General features: G+C 43.3%; 1 protein-coding gene across 3 annotated transcripts; it reads right to left on the reverse strand.

Moving 5' to 3' along the window:
* Positions 1-1,359: 1,359 nt before the first annotated feature.
* Positions 1,360-17,320, reverse strand: MFSD11 (major facilitator superfamily domain containing 11). Of its 3 annotated transcripts, none has more exons than XM_009879416.1 (13): positions 17,176-17,320; positions 15,628-15,683; positions 14,542-14,649; positions 14,026-14,105; positions 13,831-13,927; positions 11,158-11,216; positions 8,736-8,877; positions 7,869-7,909; positions 6,671-6,736; positions 4,575-4,700; positions 3,938-4,112; positions 2,782-2,917; positions 1,360-1,527 (listed from the first exon to the last, which is right to left on the reverse strand). In XM_009879416.1, the coding sequence occupies exons 1-13, from the start codon at positions 17,269-17,271 to the stop codon at positions 1,360-1,362; spliced, it is 1,350 nt and encodes a 449-aa protein (XP_009877718.1). In that variant the 5' UTR covers positions 17,272-17,320. The 3 variants fall into 3 exon arrangements, with proteins under 3 accessions (XP_009877718.1, XP_009877716.1, XP_009877717.1); XM_009879414.1 differs by having other exon boundaries at positions 7,869-7,929; positions 8,753-8,877; positions 17,176-17,271; XM_009879415.1 differs by lacking the exons at positions 11,158-11,216; positions 13,831-13,927 and having other exon boundaries at positions 7,869-7,929; positions 8,753-8,877; positions 17,176-17,271.
* Positions 17,321-18,910: the final 1,590 nt, after the last annotated feature.

Here is an 18,910-nt window from a genome sequence, read left to right on the forward strand (position 1 = left end):
ACGCTCCCCAGGAGAGGTTAACCCTGGGCGCACCCACGCGCTTACCATGGGCAGGAGCTACCGACACACATCGACTCCACCTTTGTTTCTTACTTGTCTTACAGTTAAAGACATTACCATTCTGACTGTACACAAAAAAAGGCTGGTGAATGGCACCTTTCTATAAACAGCCACACGGAGGGTTTAAAAGCACTTTCTCGGTGTTCCACACCGGCTCTCGGTTGCGTCTTGTTTGCCCGCTGGACAGAAACTAACTGCAAGTCCTGCAGAGGCACGTAGACAAATAAAATGAAGACAAATTGCATTCCCTGCCTGTATTAGGTAACAGTTTTGGATTAAAACTTTCTTACTATGCTAGTATCCTTCTTCTTGCACTTGGCAGAATAAGATTACAGTACAGTCTTCCCAAAATACACCGAATGAAGCAACTTAAATCAAGCGTTTCAGGTATTTTTAGACTATTGCAGTAGAATAAACACTGCAAGATTATTCTTACAGTTCACATTTGAGTCTATTAGTACTTCCAGAAGTTATCTTAGACAATGTTCCCGTCACGGATGATGAGAGTTTCATGGAACTCAAAAGAATTATTTGAGAGTCGAGGAGCAAAGCCACCTCTTACAGTCCTTCGTAGAGCAGCACCCTGAGAAAGTTCCAGAAGCTATCCCAACGCAGTTCAATTCCCAGACGCTGAACCATGAGACTGGTTCTTCTAAAAATCTCTCATGGCACACTGCAACCTGATTCGCTGTGTCTGATATGATTTAAGCACATGAAACACGTAAATAAACAAGTGATTGGGGAACAAGGACCGGGTGTATACAGATTGAGGTGGCAACATTTCCCCCAGAAATATTTCTACTCTAATCGTTGAAAAAAGTCAATAATAAATCAATTTCTCAGCTGTGCCGGCACACTCTGCAATATAATGTACTTTAGAAAAATATCATTCAATACAAGAACTCAAGTGTCTGCACAACTAGAATATAGGAAAAATAATTTAAGGGAAAACAATTAAACTAATTGTAGCACACGGCAGGCTGAAATTAGGCATTCAGAATCAGTACATTCTGAAAGGTACGTCTCAGAACAGACTTGTTCAATACATAGATCTCTAAATTTCCTTCCATCTCTAATATCGGATTTTTGAGAACATGCACACCATGCTCCGTTGATTCAAGTGAGAAAAAAGCCTTTCAAATGTGGCTTTTTTTTTCGCTCTCCCACGTTTTACATTCAGTCAGACTCATGGTGATGTAGTAGTAGCCTCCATCTCAATCTCTGCAGCAACTGGATCTTTCCACCTTCTTGCACCTCGCCTGTGTCCTTCCTCACGTGGGACGAGGCTCGGTGTCTCGATCAGATGCTGCTGTAGTCCGAGCCCCGGGCAGCCAGGGCTGCCGCCGCTTCCCACTCCACGGCAAAGAAGGTGATTGTCCCGAAGAAGCCCACGATCACCATGATCAGGAGCTGCCACTGCAGAAGGAAGTAGTTGCTGTAGAAATACGCAACCGCAGCACAGATGGACTGGGAGAAAAAAAACACAACGTAAAAAGGTCATCAGTGGAGAAATCCAGGCTGGTATTACTGTACAAGGATTATCAAATTGACATACACACAGTTTAACATGCAACTCTCAGTAGGAGGCTTCTCTAGAAGATTTATAATCTTAAACCCCTCAACACACGTCTTACTACGATACACAACCCATGGTTTGGCTCGCTGTTTGAGTAGTGTTCACCGCAGAAAGTGAGCACCGCTCCAAAGCGTTTGTAGCATCGCAAGTGCAGTTCTCTGGTATTTGAAAACAGTTTATCTAGAATCGACACTGCCAAGACTTTAAGGCAAAATCCACTTATACAGCATCACAAACTATATCAAAGTAGCTAGAGGCTTTGAAAGGCAGTTCTGCTCACTTGCAATCTGTCCTTTCCAAAGGTAACATTTTTGTTAGAGCTCTTATCAATAATCTTTATATTCCGTGTCCATCTCAAATTCTCAAATTGTCAGTTCACTGTGATATAAAACTGGAGTCGTACAGAAGGAAAAAGACAAGTGTCTTTGCAAAGCTGTCATCTTTGAAACCAGACCCAGCCCACCCTCTGCTCCCAGCACTAGCGGGAACAGCTTCAACGCTCTGCACCAGCCTTTTTCTGCTCCTACCTCTGATCAACACAGATCACAACCTGGAAAGGTCGATATCAAACAAGATTAATGCCTCCGAGCGAAGGGAACTATCCAAACTACAGCAGGTGTATTGATGTTGTATAAAGACTTTTCCCTGAGTCTCCAGCACAAGTACATTTATTCTGGCATTCTGACAACTTCAAACCAGGTAACAATCACTTAACTCTTTTGTCCGCATACCCACCTGAGAACGCCCAGTGATTCGGTACAACACCCTCACACTCTTCAACTACTATTTACACAACCCGGTTCCTTTTAACTCACACCCCTCTGTCAAGGACTTCAAGTAAATAAATTCAATAAATGACTATTCAAATAAAATCCAAATCTGGTTAGCTGCACTACCCTTTTGACTTTAAACTACAATCTCTGACACCTCTAACCTCCCTCAAAATGTGTAAATAATCGCACTTTGATTATATAATCACACCAAGCTACACAATCAAGCTACTTTATCGCCTGCAAAAGATAAAAATCCAGGTTGAAATCCTTCGCAGAAGTAACATTTTTTTTCTCAGCTCATTACAAAACCCAGCCCAGTTTTTCAATAACCTTCTAACAGTCGTACTTTCTAAAAGCTGTCTCCTGTAATACCTGAACAAACTTGAAGATGGCAAAGGCAGGAGCACTGTCTTCTGAATACAGGAATCCTAAAATGCTGAGGAGCTGGGTGTTGAAGCAGCTGTCCCCCAGGCCCAGCAGAAAGCTGCAGAGTACGGCCACCTCTTTGCTGAAGGAGAAAATGAACCAAATTTAAAAGCCATTTGTTCAAACATTTTACACATCTATAAGCTATTTTGGCAGACTTACTGAGAACAGAAGAAAGTTCTCAAACTTTGAATTTCACAGGAAAAGAACTGAGGACACTTGGCTTGGCAAAAGGAATAGTTTCATCAGATTTTAATTTGTTGAATGCTGAAACTCCTGTTAGCGTTACCTGCAGTCAGTTCCACACTGAATTAGAACGGCTACAACTCGTTTTGGTGCTTGGAGCCACAAAGCCCACAAGGCAGCAACGAAAAGCTGAGGTACCCACAGCGAGGAGTAGAGAAATGCCAATTCACTTTGCAGAAAAACACTCCAGTTAAATAAAGGCGAGTTATCACAGGCACAAATGCTTCCAATTGCAAGTTAGCAGCTATGACCGCACAAAGTGACACCACCATGTTTTCACACAAACTGGCAAAAATCCACCCCAAAGGAAGGTGTAATGATGAGGTAAGAAAGCTCCCCGTATTCTCCCCCTAACAACGGGCAGCGTAAGCGACAGACTCCAGTCAGACCAAGAGCACGTCGATAACCGGCGTTCCAAGCCACTGGAAGGAGGCTGGCGCTCCCTGCTGCAGGAAACCCGAGCCCAACACTCCCTGAAATAAACTGAATTCCTGATGGCCAGTGCAATAGTTACTGGTCCCACCATTGTACCAGATGTCAGGAACGTCAGGTCTCAGTGACAGAACTGCTACCAAATATCCCCAAGCATTTTCAATTCCTAAATTTTTAAATGCTATTTAAATTCCTAAATGGGGTGCACACTGGTAGGATATCTACCTTTAATAAAAACAGAATTCCTGAAAGCCTTTTCTGTGGAGTTAGTCCCTACATAGAAAAGCAGCTTCAAGCAGTTTTCTGTTACAGGAACAAGCTCTTTATATACGTCTCAATAGACTTGATGATCTCAAGGGTCTTTTCCAACCTGAAGGATTCTACGATCAGGAGCTACACCAGCCAAAGGAAAAGGTTTACGTACCTCGGAATCATATAAGCAACATCATTGGTTCCCTCCATAGAAGCAATAGGGGCATTATTTGGCATATTGAAAAAAATTAAATAAAAGGCTATGAAATGGACAACGATGCCCAGCATCACGACAGGGTTCCTGCCAAAGCGGTTGTTCTTGCTCAGCAAGCCAAAGATTCCTCCACCTGTACAAGTGGAAAAGAACAGATCATTACATCCGAACTGAAGTTGTAAAGAACAGAACCAAACTTAAAATAGTGAGAAAAAAATAACAAATCCTAGAAACTACTTAAAAATAGAACACCAAAATGCTGAGAACTCTCTCCAGTAACACTGGAGGCCGGCGTTTCATTCTCAGCCTCACGTATTTCCTTGCACTAACCCAAAACGGACGCAAAATCTTAGGATTCAGTCTCATCAGTATTTCACAGCCCAGTCTGCAGCTACTTTAGATGGTGTAATGTACAATTTGCAGGGCAATAAGGAACTCTGCTGACAATTTCATTTCTAATATTTAATTCTTTTGTTTACATAATCATTGCTGGAAGCTTGAAAGACACTATTCAGTTAAATATAAAAAAAAGCCCTTTGGAGTAACTACATCATCTCAATCCTTTCTGTCTGTAAGGTGGTAAATTTAGACTCACCTAAAATTTCTCCAACACCAATAAAAATACCAGAGAGACCAATAAGGCTTTTTTCTTCACTGCCAAACCGGTTCACAGCACCAATGCACGTTCCATACACTCCAGAAAAGAACGTTAATTCCAAACCTTTGAAAGAAATCAAACAAAACTGATAGATGAAAGTTATTAATAAATGCTGTATGTCTCTAAGGGCTGTTTTTCCCTGAAGTACCTTTCAGATACATACATTAAAATGAGGTATGTGTAACAGAAACTAGAAAATCGGGAATTTTAAAGTATGTAATTATATTATTCTATCCCAGTTTATGAAAATCGTGTTAAAAAAATCACTAATTAGTGTCACACTTATGTTCAGTACTGCTGCTCTTGACACAGTCTCTACACAGAGTTTCGATTTCTGCTTTTCAAGAAATTTGGAATTTCACAAGAAAGGTTTTGGGGGGTTCCCTACCCCCTCCCTTCAAGATATGGCATTTCTGAGAAAAACTCCCTACATCCCCAAATACCAAAAGAGCTAAAATCCCTAAAACAGACTTTTCTATACATAATACACTACAACTGAGGAAGAACAACTGCTGTTTGTTTAAAATTCTTCTTTCTTTCTACTGTGTGAAAAAAGTAAGAGAGCTGAGTCCAACCAGCAAACACCAGTGTAAAAATATCAGTTCCTTTATAGGAAGTATATTTAAACCAATGCAAAGCCTTACACCTAAATCAGATCAAAACCAGAATTGTTTCTTATTTACCACCTCTGCTTTTTGCTTACTGCAAAAGTGTGGAGCACCACACCCTGGGCTGCCTCCCGCGCTGTGTGAACTGCAGAGCTTCACAAAGGGGTGAGCTTTGAGCAGTCTTAATAATCCAGTCGTCAGTTTGGGAAATAAAAGCTTTTGTTGGCCCTGTGGGATTTTCTGTTTTCCTCCATAAAGTGGCAATATTGACCAAAAGCCACCAGATGGCAGCAGCTTTTTTTCTTTTCCCCCAAGCTGGACCGCTAATTTTTTTTTCCTGCTACCTGTAAAACTAAATTTCAGATCAAGCAGTCAAAACGCGACTCCCATTGTCACCTTACACCGAATTCCCAGGGCACTGAACACCCAGGACAAAGCCAGGTCAGTTCACTGGGGTTAACACAACACTGCGATGCTGCGGAGTGACTTGTAACTCAGACATCCTGGTGCAAGGTGACTCCACGGCCGCTCCTGCTCTTCCTCCACCAGCAGCCGACTGCAAACTGCAGCAGCTGTCGCAGCACTGCTTATAGATTGTTTGCACCCAACTCTTTAAAGAGGTAACAATTTCTCGTAACAGCGACTCAGAGCTGAGGTTCTGAAAATGGATCTGTTCTCCTTGAAGCTTAACTTGATTGTGAACAGAACTGCGTCTGAAGCCAAAGAAAACAGCAAGAAATCTGTTCAAGGATCCCAGTAACATTTTGAACATTTTATGGTATTTTTTTTGTGGAAGAATCACCTTAGTAGTATGGCAAAACCAAACGGATTTTTATTTTACAGCTCATACCTTGATCTAACAAAGGTGGACCCGGTTGAAATAAAGTTGTAAAAAAGTAAGAGCTCTTGCCACAGCAAATACAAGTGACAGAAACAGTTCACAACAGCTCAACTTTTACCGAATGCACCCAAGGCTAAAGTGAAGATCGCTGGTAACGTCCCACACCTCGATGGAGGCGACACAAAGCACAGTCTACAAAATTTAGTTTAATTTGAATGCAACGTAGTGCAATCGCATTAAGCAATCTCCAACCTACAGAGAGTGCAATTCCAAATCACATAAAAACCAGCTATGTAAATTCTGCCTAACCCTCAGTTTGGGTGTCCCAGAACCGTACAGCATTGCTACGCCTGTCAGCAGGTGCAGATTCAGGTGCATCCCTCCTCCCGCTCAGAACCACTTCCCAAAACACAGAAATGTCTTAAGCAATTTGTTTTAAAGATAATCGAAATATTCAAGCAATGTTTGCAGAAATATGGAACTGCGTTCCTGCTCCGGGGGTTAAAACCCCAAACGTTCCTGCCCTGGGGTTAAAATCCCGATCTGACCCCGCTCCAGGATTACACGCTCTGCTCGCTTCCCACCTGTGTAGGCTGTCGTCACACTGAGAAGTAGAATCTCCTTGGTGAAGCCCAGCTTTATAGATTTCTCTGCAAAGACATAATAATGGAAATTAATATAATCGGTAATTCTATTAAGACAACTTGCACTTTCTTTTGCAAAAGCAGGTTAAAATTACACAAACGGTGACTTTATTACAGTAACCAACACTAAACAAACCAACCCTGACTTGCCTTTGAAAGAAATGCTGTTATCTGAGATCCTTTTTGGTAAGAAACGCAAGAGGGGAAATATTAAAGAGGGGATACAAAGTTTTCACTTTTAAGGCAATTTTCTGCTCATTGTATGTTTGTACTCTCCCTTCATGGCAGTTGTCTGCTAAAAAGACAAATAAACTCTCAGTGAATATAGCCACGTGCTCAAAACAGACTTAACACTCCCAGGCAGGTCACAAGACAGTTCAATGGAAACTGCAGGTGTTCCCAGTTCAACATACTTGGTTTTAACTGTTATTACGAGGTGACAAAACATGTAACTTCTTTATCTTGCTTTGTTAGTGATTTTTTTTAAAAAAAAAACACCAAAAAGAAAACAAACGTTCACGCAGTATTGTTCCCAAGTGGTGACCACTTCTTTTCGAGCTCACCCCTGTAAGGAAGCTGACATAAAGTAGCCTGGATCTGAAACTCCACCAAAAAAATAACCCTTCAAATTTCTCCTGGACTATCATAGTATGGAATTAAGAGTGAAGTCTCCTTCACCTGTCTTGCAGTCGAGCGTTGTTTGAATGGCACCGTCACCCGACAGGAGCCCTCCCGAGGCGCAGCCAGCCAGCTCCCACCATTCGCCCACACGTTTGCTTCAGTGGTTCCCACGTGGTTCCAGCTGCGAGCCCCATTTTTCTAGGCTCAAAATCCCAGATGCTCATAGGGGCAAGTGAATTCCTATCGGGCTCAAAACTCCTCAGCCCTGTAACCCTGAGTGAGTTGTCATCGCCAGTCTGAGAGCCACTGCCAGCTGGCAGTCATTGGTCCCAGCAAGCCGCCCCTGAAGGTCTATACTCAAAGTGGAATAACTGAGATGCGTTCCTAAAACCTTACTTGTTCACAGATTTTTGTTCTAAGTGGTTTGTCCTTGATGACATCAGCAGCAGAATCGTGGAGAGCTGGGAGGAATATGTCAGCGCTTTTTGAAGCAATTCTTACAGGAAACAGTACTTACTGAAGGCAGCCACTGCTCTCGTCAGTTTGTTTTGTGCAGACCTGGGGAAACAAATGACTTGGTCAAAACAGAAAAAGAATAACCACACAGTATTGCTATGCTAGAAGGAAGCTTCATATTTCAAATTTTCTGTACATTTCTTGGCCCAGCACTATACACTGGAATGTGCCGATATATTTTTAAAAGTTTCTGAGAATCTGAAGCACTAACACCAAAATTTGCTCTCTGTGCTAGAGAATGCCACGCAAAAATTAACCTGCTTAACAAAATCTTTCTTCTGAGCACTTTTAGCTTTGAACAATTTTTCCACTGGCATACTTCCTGAAGTTTTTTTAACGTTTTCATTGTTCTTTACATAAAGCAAAAGTATTTAAAGTGATGGCTCAGACAAAGCTGCACTGAATCTGTGTACCTATGCCTTTCTAATACATTTATCAGGGTGGCACATCTATATTTACTGAAGACATAAAAGTCTTGTTCAGTATGTAAAAGATAACCTATCCAGAGGGATTAATTTTTGTTTATTCCAGCCTTTACACTGAGGTGATGGGGCAAGACAGACTATGTAAGGCAGATACATGCTTAAGAATAATCAGTGGAGAAGAGTGGTAAAAAGTGGATTTCCAAAAGCACTTAGTTATTAATGGAAAAAACTTAACGTGCAGCACTACACTCCACTCTTGAAAGTGTATCACATAAGGAACATTAATTCTTACTTGTTAAAGTACAGATACTTTTCTATTCAAATCTACAGGTTGTTCATAACATTCATGTTTCCAGCATAGAGGGGAAAGTGAACGCACAAGATTCCCCAGGGGAGCGGGCGCACAAACGAGCGCGTGTGAAGTTATTGCCACAAGCACTTACGAACTGTCCCCCAGGATTTCATTAGCAGAATCTTCCTCCCCTGGAGTTTTTGTGTCCTCTTGTCTCCTAATCAGAAAGAATAGAACTGTGCCCACAAGACTGATGACGGTCAGAGCAATGAAGACGGTTCTGCGATCGCTCTCTGTGGAAAAACAAAGAAGAGTCATAAGTAGACGCTCCAAAGCGATTTGAACCGATTCAGCTCCCTCCAAACAGCTACCGCTGACACCCCACAGAACGCGGTTTAACAGCCACACTGATTTCCTGACTTACCTCCCACTCGGAGCAAGAGGTACCCGGGTTTCGGGACCTTCCGAGAACCAGGAGCTGCCAGCAAATTCCTGTCTCAGTTTTCTGATGCCAGTAAAATATCAGCATTTTACAGAGTGCCACTCGCCTCCTCTGCCGTGCAAAGGCAGGAGGAGCCAACTAACGAAGGAACGGCATAAATTAGTAGCAGAAGGACATCTTGCAGGATCTACGTAATTCAGAGTGGACACAGCAAAATACCTCAAACCCCTTCTGATTTCTAAAAGAAAAAAGCTCTTTATCAGCTTCAGAAACATTAATGCCAGAAACCGGTGGGCTTGTAAACTGCAACGGCCTTAAACCCCCTGAGACCTGACACAGCACAGGGTGCAGCTGGAGGAACGAAACTGCGGCCCCAGGCACCAGCTCTGCTACACAAACACACCTGTAGTACAGAAACCATTCCCATTTACAAACATTAAGCAGGGGGAAAACAAAAGCCAAGAAACAGCTAATAGTTGTGATTGATCTGGTGATGATTCTGAGATACTGCCTACACTTTATTTCTCAGCTAAAAGGTAAATGTAAAATTATTCTACGTCAATTAAAAATAATCTGTGTACATCACAGATCAAAAAGAGATTATCTGTTTCACCTTGAAACGTCGGTAATATTTTTATATAGGTGGTAAAAGGAAGGAGGAATCGATTTTTAAACACTTAAGTCTTCTGATACTGACATATTTTAATAAAGAGAAGTCTCAAGACATTTCAAGACGAGGAAAAGCGAGCAGCAGAACCCCCTCACAGTTAATTGCTCTGTTCTGTGGTTGGCAAAAGCAAGGAAATTCAGAATGCTCAGAATTTCAGGCCCACTGGGTTCAACGTGTCTCCCATACTTCCACTGACATCTATACCTTTGTATTAGAGGTGAAGGAATGTGGAAGATGATCTTTAAAAATTAACCTCTGCTGTGCTACCAAGCCCATGTCTGCGGAGAACCTTAAAAGAAGAATCTAACAGAGGCATGAAGTGGACTATTCATCTCACCAGGGCAGGACTTCTGCAGCCTGATGATTATCATCTAAAAGTCAACATCTTGTTCCTGATTGACTACAGCATCTTTCAGACATTAAACAAATTTACCATTCTAGTAGGTATTTTATTTTAACAGTACAATAAGGAAAACTCTTGCAGTTACTATAGAACAGAAGACTGTTTACAAAACATTGTTTTTCCAACAACGTGCAGTTTTTCTAATTAAAATCTCAGGTTTTGCTCTATTTTCACTGTTGTAGTTTTCTTAGTTGATAGACTCACTTACCTTGTCCTACTTCTGTTGCCAGAAGTCTCTGCTTTAAAAATACTGAATCTCAACCACTGTCCAGCTGCTTAAGAATTATTAGTAAGTCCACTGCTCTCTAATTCCTGCTCTTTACCAGCCTAGCATGACGACAAATGGAGAAACTAGAGCATTAGTTACAATTCCATCAGGAAGTCAGGCTTCAGAAACCATGCCAAGAAGGACGACTAAGTTCTTGCCACACTCTTCCAGCAGCTCGGCCAGCGGAAGCAGCAGCAGGATGTGCCCAGCGACACAGCTCCACCTCCGCCTCGCTCACACTTGGTGCCAGCACGACCATCACTGCAGCCACAAAGCAAACTGGGACGGTTTCCCTTTCTTTTCCTTGATTTCCTAAGTTATTCAGCCTCCAACCCGATTTAGAAGGATGGTCCACACCAGGAAATGAGACAGCATTTGAAATGAGATAGCAGATATCAAACATAGAGCCATTCCAGAACACCTTTCCTTCAAAATACGTGTACTCTGGCGTAAGTGTGTCTGTGCAGGGAAAAATCCCAGAGTAACTACCTGGGAAAACTTTATTCCAAACTGGCATTCTGGAGAATTCCATAGACAATATTCTAAAAGGTGCACTCAAAGTGCATTGCAGGCAGGAAAACAACACACATAATACAAGGCCTGTGAGTACCATGGAATGTTCAATCCAAAACATACTCCAAAAATAAACTATATCTAACAATAAACTGGGAAAAAAAAATAATCTGCTATCATATAAGTTTTGCGCCACCTTCCAGTTTGTTTTTTCATCTGTTTAACCACGCTACCATATTTTAAAGGATGGCCTCCCACATAAATAAGCAATACTCACCCGATATGTGAGTTTTTCCTTGCCAAGCAAAGTATATGTAGAGGTTTCCAAAAAACAAGCTGTAAATAAAAAAGAACAACACGGGTGAACAGTACTTTTAGTAGCAAGGTTAAGGTTGTACCATCATGGCAATACTATCGTATGCAAAGAATAGAACTGCACAACTGCGGAAGAAATAAACTCTCCATGCAAGCTGCTTTCTCTCTATAAACTTCAAACACAGCAGAGGATTCCTCCCCAGCTACTCATTTTCAGCCATCAAGACACAAGGTGGTAGCAAAAATGAGGAAATCTGCATCTAAGTTACCTCCAAGTCTGGAAGAGTGCACGTTAGAAAGCTGACACATTTATGGAGATGATTTTGTGTCACTTCCTTAGGAGAATCATGTGTCTTGTCTGAAGTTTTGCCCCAGCAACGCCAAACTGGTGGTGCGCAGCTTGTGGGAAAAGAGCAGAAGACTGGCACGGAGGATTGCAAACATGCTCAGGGGACTTGCAACCACGGTGTTGAAAAACACATTTATCATTCTGATTGTTGCCTATCCTTGTGTGTTCGGCCAGGAGAACATCTGGGCTCAGATAACAAAGGTCTCTGATAGACTTAGAGGCCCCTCACTGGACATGTCTGAGATTCCTGCCCTGCTGTGGGAAAGATCACAGAGGCCCCTCACTGGACATGTCTGAGACTCCTGCCCTGCTGTGGGAAAGATCAAAGCGCAGTGGAAAACTGCAAAAATCGCCGACACACGCAGGCAAAAGCAACAGGCACCACGGCTCGGCATGAGGAAAGGTGGTGAGAACCTGCTGTGTCGCTGCCACGCTCTCTAGCCAGGACCGAGTTCCCACTTGTGTGCCCCCACCCGGGCGCTGCTCCAGAGATCCCCCAGGGTTCACAAGGAAATGAGAATCAATTTGTCTTTGCCTTTCATCCACAGTCCTCTGGTTGCTCCTGCATCCTGCTTGTGTCAGTTCACACATGGCTCAAGCAAAGTTCTGTGTTCCTACCTGCAGTTTCCTGAAATACACCAATTCTGAGCAAACAGCAACGCAAAACAGCTTTAGAGGCATTTCCTCCTATAAAGCCATGCATTTCACCCACCGTAAAACACAGGACTAGGTGGGTTTGTGGGAATCGCTACTCTGATAACGTACTGATGTGTTAATTCCTGAGCCTTAGGGTACACAGGTGTGCCACTGGTTCAAGGGACGCTCTGCTCCTGCACTGTTCTGTCCCCACAGCACCATCAGCAGTGCCTTCTAGCGCAGGCTCACCTGCCGCAGCACTTTGTGATTCACTCCCCTCGTGAGCTCCCAATACTCAGACCTGCTGTACCATAGGCGGAAAAAGGAACAACTTGCAGGACTGTTGCTAAATAATTTTTGATTCCTTTCTGATCTTGCTGACACCATCCAACTCCTGTGGCAGCAAGTTCCAAAAGTTTAAGCCCCCACTGTATGACGAAGCACTTTGTTTCAAACAAATCATCCTCTAGGGTGAGCATTTGGTGAGCAACAGTTCCACGTCCAGCTCACCTGCTGCCTTTGTGTTTCAGTAACCCATCAGCACAATCCCCCTCAGATGCTTTTCCTGCAAAGCAAAGAATCCCAGCCTTTTCAGTCTCTCTTCAAGCCAGCAGCAGTATCTTCTTAAGCATTCGTGTTACTGCTCCCTCTGCCCTGGCTGTATTCTGCCTTCCTGAGAGGCACAAACCCAACCTGCACCACGTCCCCGATGGCAGCAACACAGCGTGTTCTCACCACCTTCCCTCGGGCTGAGCCTTTTGTTGACTCAAAGCTTAATATCACAAGAGCACTTTTCTGACCTCCTGCTCCAACATCAGTATCTTCACCTCAACTTGTCAGCGAGCAGCAAGGCCCACCTGCTCCTTCAGGGAAGGAGAACTGAGAGGCAAGGGGACAACACACCCAGCAGAGAAGACAACACTGGTGACAACAGGCCTGCAGTCCTGGAGCAGGGCAAGCAAGGCAGACCCAAAGACTGTTAAGCAGGCTCAGCAAGAGCCCAGATCACCAGTACAAGTGTGTGTCAATGAGGGAGCTCTGAATTCAAGGCGAGATGTCAGTCTACAGGCCAGAGACACGTTTGGCGATTGCCATACAGGTCCACAGCAGAGCGAAGCCAGGATGGGAAATCAGCCTGGGAGAACTGGGGTCTGGACCCCCACGATCCACAGCCAGGCAGAGCTGTGGCTGAGCTGAAGACCAGCGCTCCTCCAGCGCAGCTCCAGAAGAACTCAAGCCCCAGGGCTGAGGTTCAATGGGCCTCCCGGGCCCAGGGGCAGGTGGGAAGGGTGTGGCGGAGGTGCCAGGTGGTTGTTCAGGACCATTAGGCCTTATTAGTGCACTCAGGATCCTGACAGAAATTAATTAGCACACCCATCCACAATCAAGAGGGTTCCTGTTGCACATGTCAAATGCTCCCCTGTCAGAAAAGTATCTTTTCAGTGTGTCAGGCAGAGGCTTGCAATATGCAGCTTTCATTCATTGCTCTGTACTGCACAGTTGCAATAGAAAAGTTGCTTCTAGCTCCTCCTCCCGCTTCACTGACTGAGGTACCAGTGGAGTATTTTCTGATGCCGTCTCCCACTTATCAAAAAGTGTAAGAAGTAGAATGTGTACACAGCCAAGGAAAAAGTAACAAACAAAGCTTACCTGGACTGCAAGAGTGCCCAGAATACTCCACTGTTCCTTCCAATGGTGTTTTCATTAGAATTTACAGTCAAGCAGTTTCCCTGGGCTGTCCAGAGCACTGAAATAGAGAGAATATATGGTTCAGGAAATGAAAATATTTTCGAGGTATATTTAACTATAGTGAAGAAAGGTAAGCAGGGCAAGAACAATGCTTACCAGCAGCTGCAATGCCAATAAAAACAGAAGCAGTGTAGAAAGCCCATGTGGCAGGTTGGATAAAAACTGCAATGTACAGGCTAGAACAGAACAGATCAAGTTTACTGAAATGGCCGTGGACAATGTTCTTTAACAATCAGATATCTCACTTAGCTGCTTCTAAATCAGCTACGCTCTCCTAAGTGACAGTGGAAAATGATTTAGACCATACATGGAAAAAAGGTAATCTTTTTACTCCCCTAAGCAGGCAGAATATTTTTTTTTATATAATCATTAATCTGAGACCACAACGTGAACTCTGCAGTCAGCAAAGTCTGGAGATGCTGTGGAAAAAATATACTGTGTTTCCGGTAGGCTGAACTACTCTGCAGGTGCATCTCCTGATACAGGCAGGATCTCTGCACGATGCCTTCCTGAGCCAGCACAACTTCATGCACGGCATGGCAGCCTTAGGTGTGGCAACATGAAAGGCAGATTTCAAATGAAGCAGATAAAAAAATCAAAACTAATATTTACCTATAAAATATGCCACTAACAACCATAGAGAGTTGAGGTCCTACTATGGCAACCACTGAAGGTGACACAAGGTTTGATGCAGAGAACACTCCATAAATGATGGACATGCTACAGAAAGAAACACCAAAGAAGATTAAGTACTTAAAATACAGTGATTTAAAATACAGCTGATTTAAGAATGTTCAGTCAATTCCAAAGTATCAAGTTAAATACCCACATAACTTGGGTAACTGCATAACTTTCCTGGTCAAACATTTCCTTCCTTTCTCCTTTACCTTCACCCGTTACACTCCCGACGGGAGCACAGGAGCACGCGGGGTTTCTGGCTTTGCTGAACAGGGCTGCAAACACGTCTGGTAATTCACAACATGCCTTTGTCAGCCTGTGCCTTAACCACAGCTACTGTCTTTTGTGCCCAGTATTTCAGGAGGAGAATGTTCCAGAGCCTCATCCGTCTATCAGTAAGGCTTCTGCCACATACACCACATGAAGTTTAGAAGCGTATTTTGTGCCAGTTGTATTTTAAGTTTAAATTAAGACAGTAAATCCTTCCGGGTAGCAACCAGGTTTTCCTATATGACAGATTAATTTGGCACACAAAAGGTCCCTAATCAGGCTGGACAACATCGGCTGTGCTACCACAACAAACAGAACGGCTTTTCGTGGCTTTGCTTCTCATCTTTCCAACTGCACCTTTCCCAGTTATGTTGCAATATTTCCTGGAAGTCAATCCACACCGCCTGTGCTGCACAAGCACCCAGAGGTGTACAAGGGTAAACACCTACAGCCTTAATCAGCAGTTTTATTTACTTTAAAACTTCCAATTTTTTCATCTCCTAAGATTAAACGCTGAGAATGTGATGACTGTGTGGTGGTTTTTCTCCCTACAAATAAAACATGCAAAACAGATACATAGTTCAACTGGAAATAATTCACAGCAGAACTGTTTTAAACTGCTTTAAGTACATCATTAAACTGTGAAGTCAGCAGAACACTACAATCTCTCAAGAGTATATCTCTGCTAGACGGAATTATAACCAGCTTCGCCCTCCAGGGAGCAAAGTAACAGAGATCTGTGTAGATTACCTTGTGTAGCCACTGCCATGAAAATCCGTGTTGTTTAAATTTGTGATAACGGTTTGCTGTGAGGAGAAAAATCAGACATTGTAATACGTTAGAACATACCTTGTAGTTTGAGAATACTTGTATCAGCTTGAAGTGAGTATCAAACCAATTATTAATAGGCTCTACAAAATACTTTAAATAGCTGGAAGTGTTAATTACATCTCCCACCACCTCCACAAGGAAGGCCAAGGAGAGAGATGGCAGGGAAACATCTGTGTTTGAAGCAGGACTTAGTTACTTTAGGATTCTATCATGATTTCATCAGAGACCTTCAAATATTTCACAAAACTTGCTTCCCTAAACGCCTCTCTCAGACAGACGACGATCCTAATTTTAAAAGTGGGGAAGAAACAGGAGAAGTTTCCAAATACTCTTAACGCGACCTAACTATGAGCTTCTGACAAAGAGTTTCCGTTCTTTTCGTACTTCCCTGTCGTTTCTTTTTTTTTTCCCTTGAATTAGCTCTAGTGATCATAAGACCAAGCAACGCCCGGGCTGGCAGGCAGACCTGGTTAAAAGTCACCTGTAACGACCTCAGCGACAACGAATCTCACGCCTGCACGGTCCCCAGGTCCATTCCAGCAACGCGCTGGGAATTCAGCGCAGAGTTTCACTGAGCTGTGCTCACGCCTCACTACACCAGGACTTTTACAAAAACTACCCTAAGCAGGGATTTCTGTAATGGAGTGAGGGACATTCATAGGTCTGAACGCAGAAAGGATCTTCCTGCAGGCAGGAAAAGAGAAGCTGTGAGACCTGTAGGCTCCAGAGGTATTTTGAAATCCTGCTGCCCTTCAGGCACACAACGAACACCGACAGCAACGCCGGCAAGTCAGAGGCTCTGGGCTAAGGATGTCAGTAGCAGGCTTCCAACATTTAAGTCTTAAGAGTGCAATTTGCAGTTTGGGTTGTGTTATGCTCGATTTTGCTTCCACATGCAAAGCGATAGCAGTAATTTATTTTTTTTTCAGATAGAAGGTGACTTGGCAGTTCTAGCCATTGTGGGAGCGTGACTGCTCCTCAGATGTTATCCTCATACTCCCCCTCAATGTCTAAGTTTGCTGGAACAGAAAAATCCATTAGGACAGGCAAAATACTTTAGGAAAAACTAGAGGCATGGTTAATAATGACAACTTAGAGAAATATTTTGAAAGGGACTATGCAGAATCATCAGAAATATGGAAGAACTAACGTAGTTCAACTGTTAAATATTGCAAGTGTCAAAACAGACACTATTTTAAAGTTCAAACATTTCATAAGATTAATTTTCTACTTTCTAAGCAATCAGGCACATATGTAGCTATGCTATCTTAGAGAAATAAAATGCTTAATTATCCAGTTAACAACCTTAATCCAGTTAACACTACACCGAAATAAAGAAGACAAAATATCAAGGTGTCTCGCACATTAAAAAATCCCAAATAAAGCAGCTCTTACATTAGAGTACACAAAAGACAAGGAAGGATAAACTGTGACAGAACTGTGGCACATTTTGAAATTCACACCTACCGCAATATTTCCACAGGTCTGGAAAGCAGTGAATATAAACATAAACGAGATTCCCAAAACAATTATGTTGAAAAGTTTTTTTGATTCAGGAGACATTTTGTGTTTTCTTCCCCAGGTCGTCAGCTTCAGTCTGGAAAAACTCTATTTTCTTTCAAAAGCTTCCTCTTAACTTCTGTTAGAAACAAGCAAGTAAAAAGAGTTTTAAAAAAAAACAAGAAAAGAAAGCCTCAAAAATTATGATTACTTAGGGCTGCTTATTAGCTGCCAGGATATAACTATCACCTAACCAAGAAATCTCGCAACGAACAGGAAAACCAGTAACTCAGGAGGGGAAAAAAAAAACCAAGAAAAACAAACAAACAAACAAAACCCCAAAGAAAGGTCTGGCACAAAAGGGAAATACCGAGATTCTCCACCTTTTCCCATGAAGTTAACCGAGCAGGCTGCAGCGCGTCGCTTCGTGACATCCCTCTCCCCCGAAGGAAGCAGTTTTCCAAGTATCGCGCTGGTTAATCAGCTCCGGTTCCTGCCGTGGCTCTAAATCAGAATCCTGAGCCCCAGCCTTGAAACCACCTGACGAAGGGAAGATGAGACATCGGTGCACACGAGTCATTTCCATCGCAGGTTGGACAGGAAACAAGCAACATTTCCCAACCTCCATCAGCTGACCCGGCCCAGAAACCCGTGAGCACGATGGGAAATGCAGTTTTAAAACGCTTTTTCGACTTGAAAGGGCGCATCTCCTAACCCTGAGAATGAAAGGGTTTGTACTGGTTTTTAATAACGATCATCTCTATCCACTAAATAACATGCAGTAGAGAAGAAGGGGGAAAAAAAGTCTTAGGAAAAGGTATCCAAGATAACTGTTTCATGAGCTGAATTCAAACGCAGAAATTTTTGTCGCTGCCAAGGGAAAATGATTCCCACCTTGGCGAAACTCGGCGCCTCAGCGCCAGCAGCACCCGCGCCCCGCGTCGGCCCTTCCTCGTCTCAGCGGCTCAGGAGGGGACAGAGGGTCACAGTCCTCTCGAGGAACAACGTTCTTTTTTAGCCATTGCACACCCGCAACGCTTTACCTCACGTTTTACTTCAGTTGATCTGTAGGTTGTAGAGATCTCTGTTCAAATGTCAGCGAAACCAAAAGCATCTCACGTCTGGTGTGGACCGAGTGGCTGCTTTCTCCTGTCACTGTCTCCTGCCCGCGCTGGGCCCCCAAATCAGGAGGGGGGCGCTCAGCCGCCCCCGCTCCGCTCACCTGCCGGCCAAGGAGAGGGAAGGGAATTCAGAGCTGATTGCAGGAAATGACAAATCACCAAATTTCACCTCTGCTCCCTGCAGCAAAGGACTCAAAATTCACATCCCAGCTATGGTTACGTGTTTACTACTCTTTTAACTCCCGAGCTGTATTTTCTAAAAAATACTTTTTCAAATCGGTATTTATTTTTCACTTGTGGAAGATTATTCCGAGGCTGCTTTACAAAGATCCAATCAGAATATCAAGGTGTGTGGTTTTTTGGTTTTTTTTAACACGAGCAAAGCTCTCCTTTTTCATATTAGGAATTTATAGCAGCTTTTGAAAATTCTAGAGCCGCTGTGTCCCACCTATGCCTTCTTCCCCTCGGGCCAGCACAACCATTCATCCCGCTGCCTGGCACACCAGGCTGGTGGGATCCTTTCGGCAACAAACGGCACCTTCTACTGAAGTGAGCGAGACCGGGGAGGAAGGGACATGGGA

Source organism: Apaloderma vittatum, unplaced genomic scaffold, assembly GCF_000703405.1.
Source record: "Apaloderma vittatum isolate BGI_N311 unplaced genomic scaffold, ASM70340v1 scaffold18082, whole genome shotgun sequence".
In the NCBI taxonomy this organism is placed as follows: domain Eukaryota; kingdom Metazoa; phylum Chordata; class Aves; order Trogoniformes; family Trogonidae; genus Apaloderma; species Apaloderma vittatum.

Coding starts and splice junctions, on each gene's coding strand:
- MFSD11 (XM_009879414.1), bottom strand. CDS start 17,271: ATGTCTCCTGAATCAAAAAAACTTTTCAACATAATTGTTTTGGGAATC. Junction 14,650..15,627: donor CATGGCAGTGGCTACACAAG/GTAATCTACACA, acceptor TTCTTTCTGTAG/CATGTCCATCATTTATGGAG. Junction 8,878..11,157: donor AGGAAAAACTCACATATCGG/GTGAGTATTGCT, acceptor GTTTTTCCACAG/AGAGCGATCGCAGAACCGTC.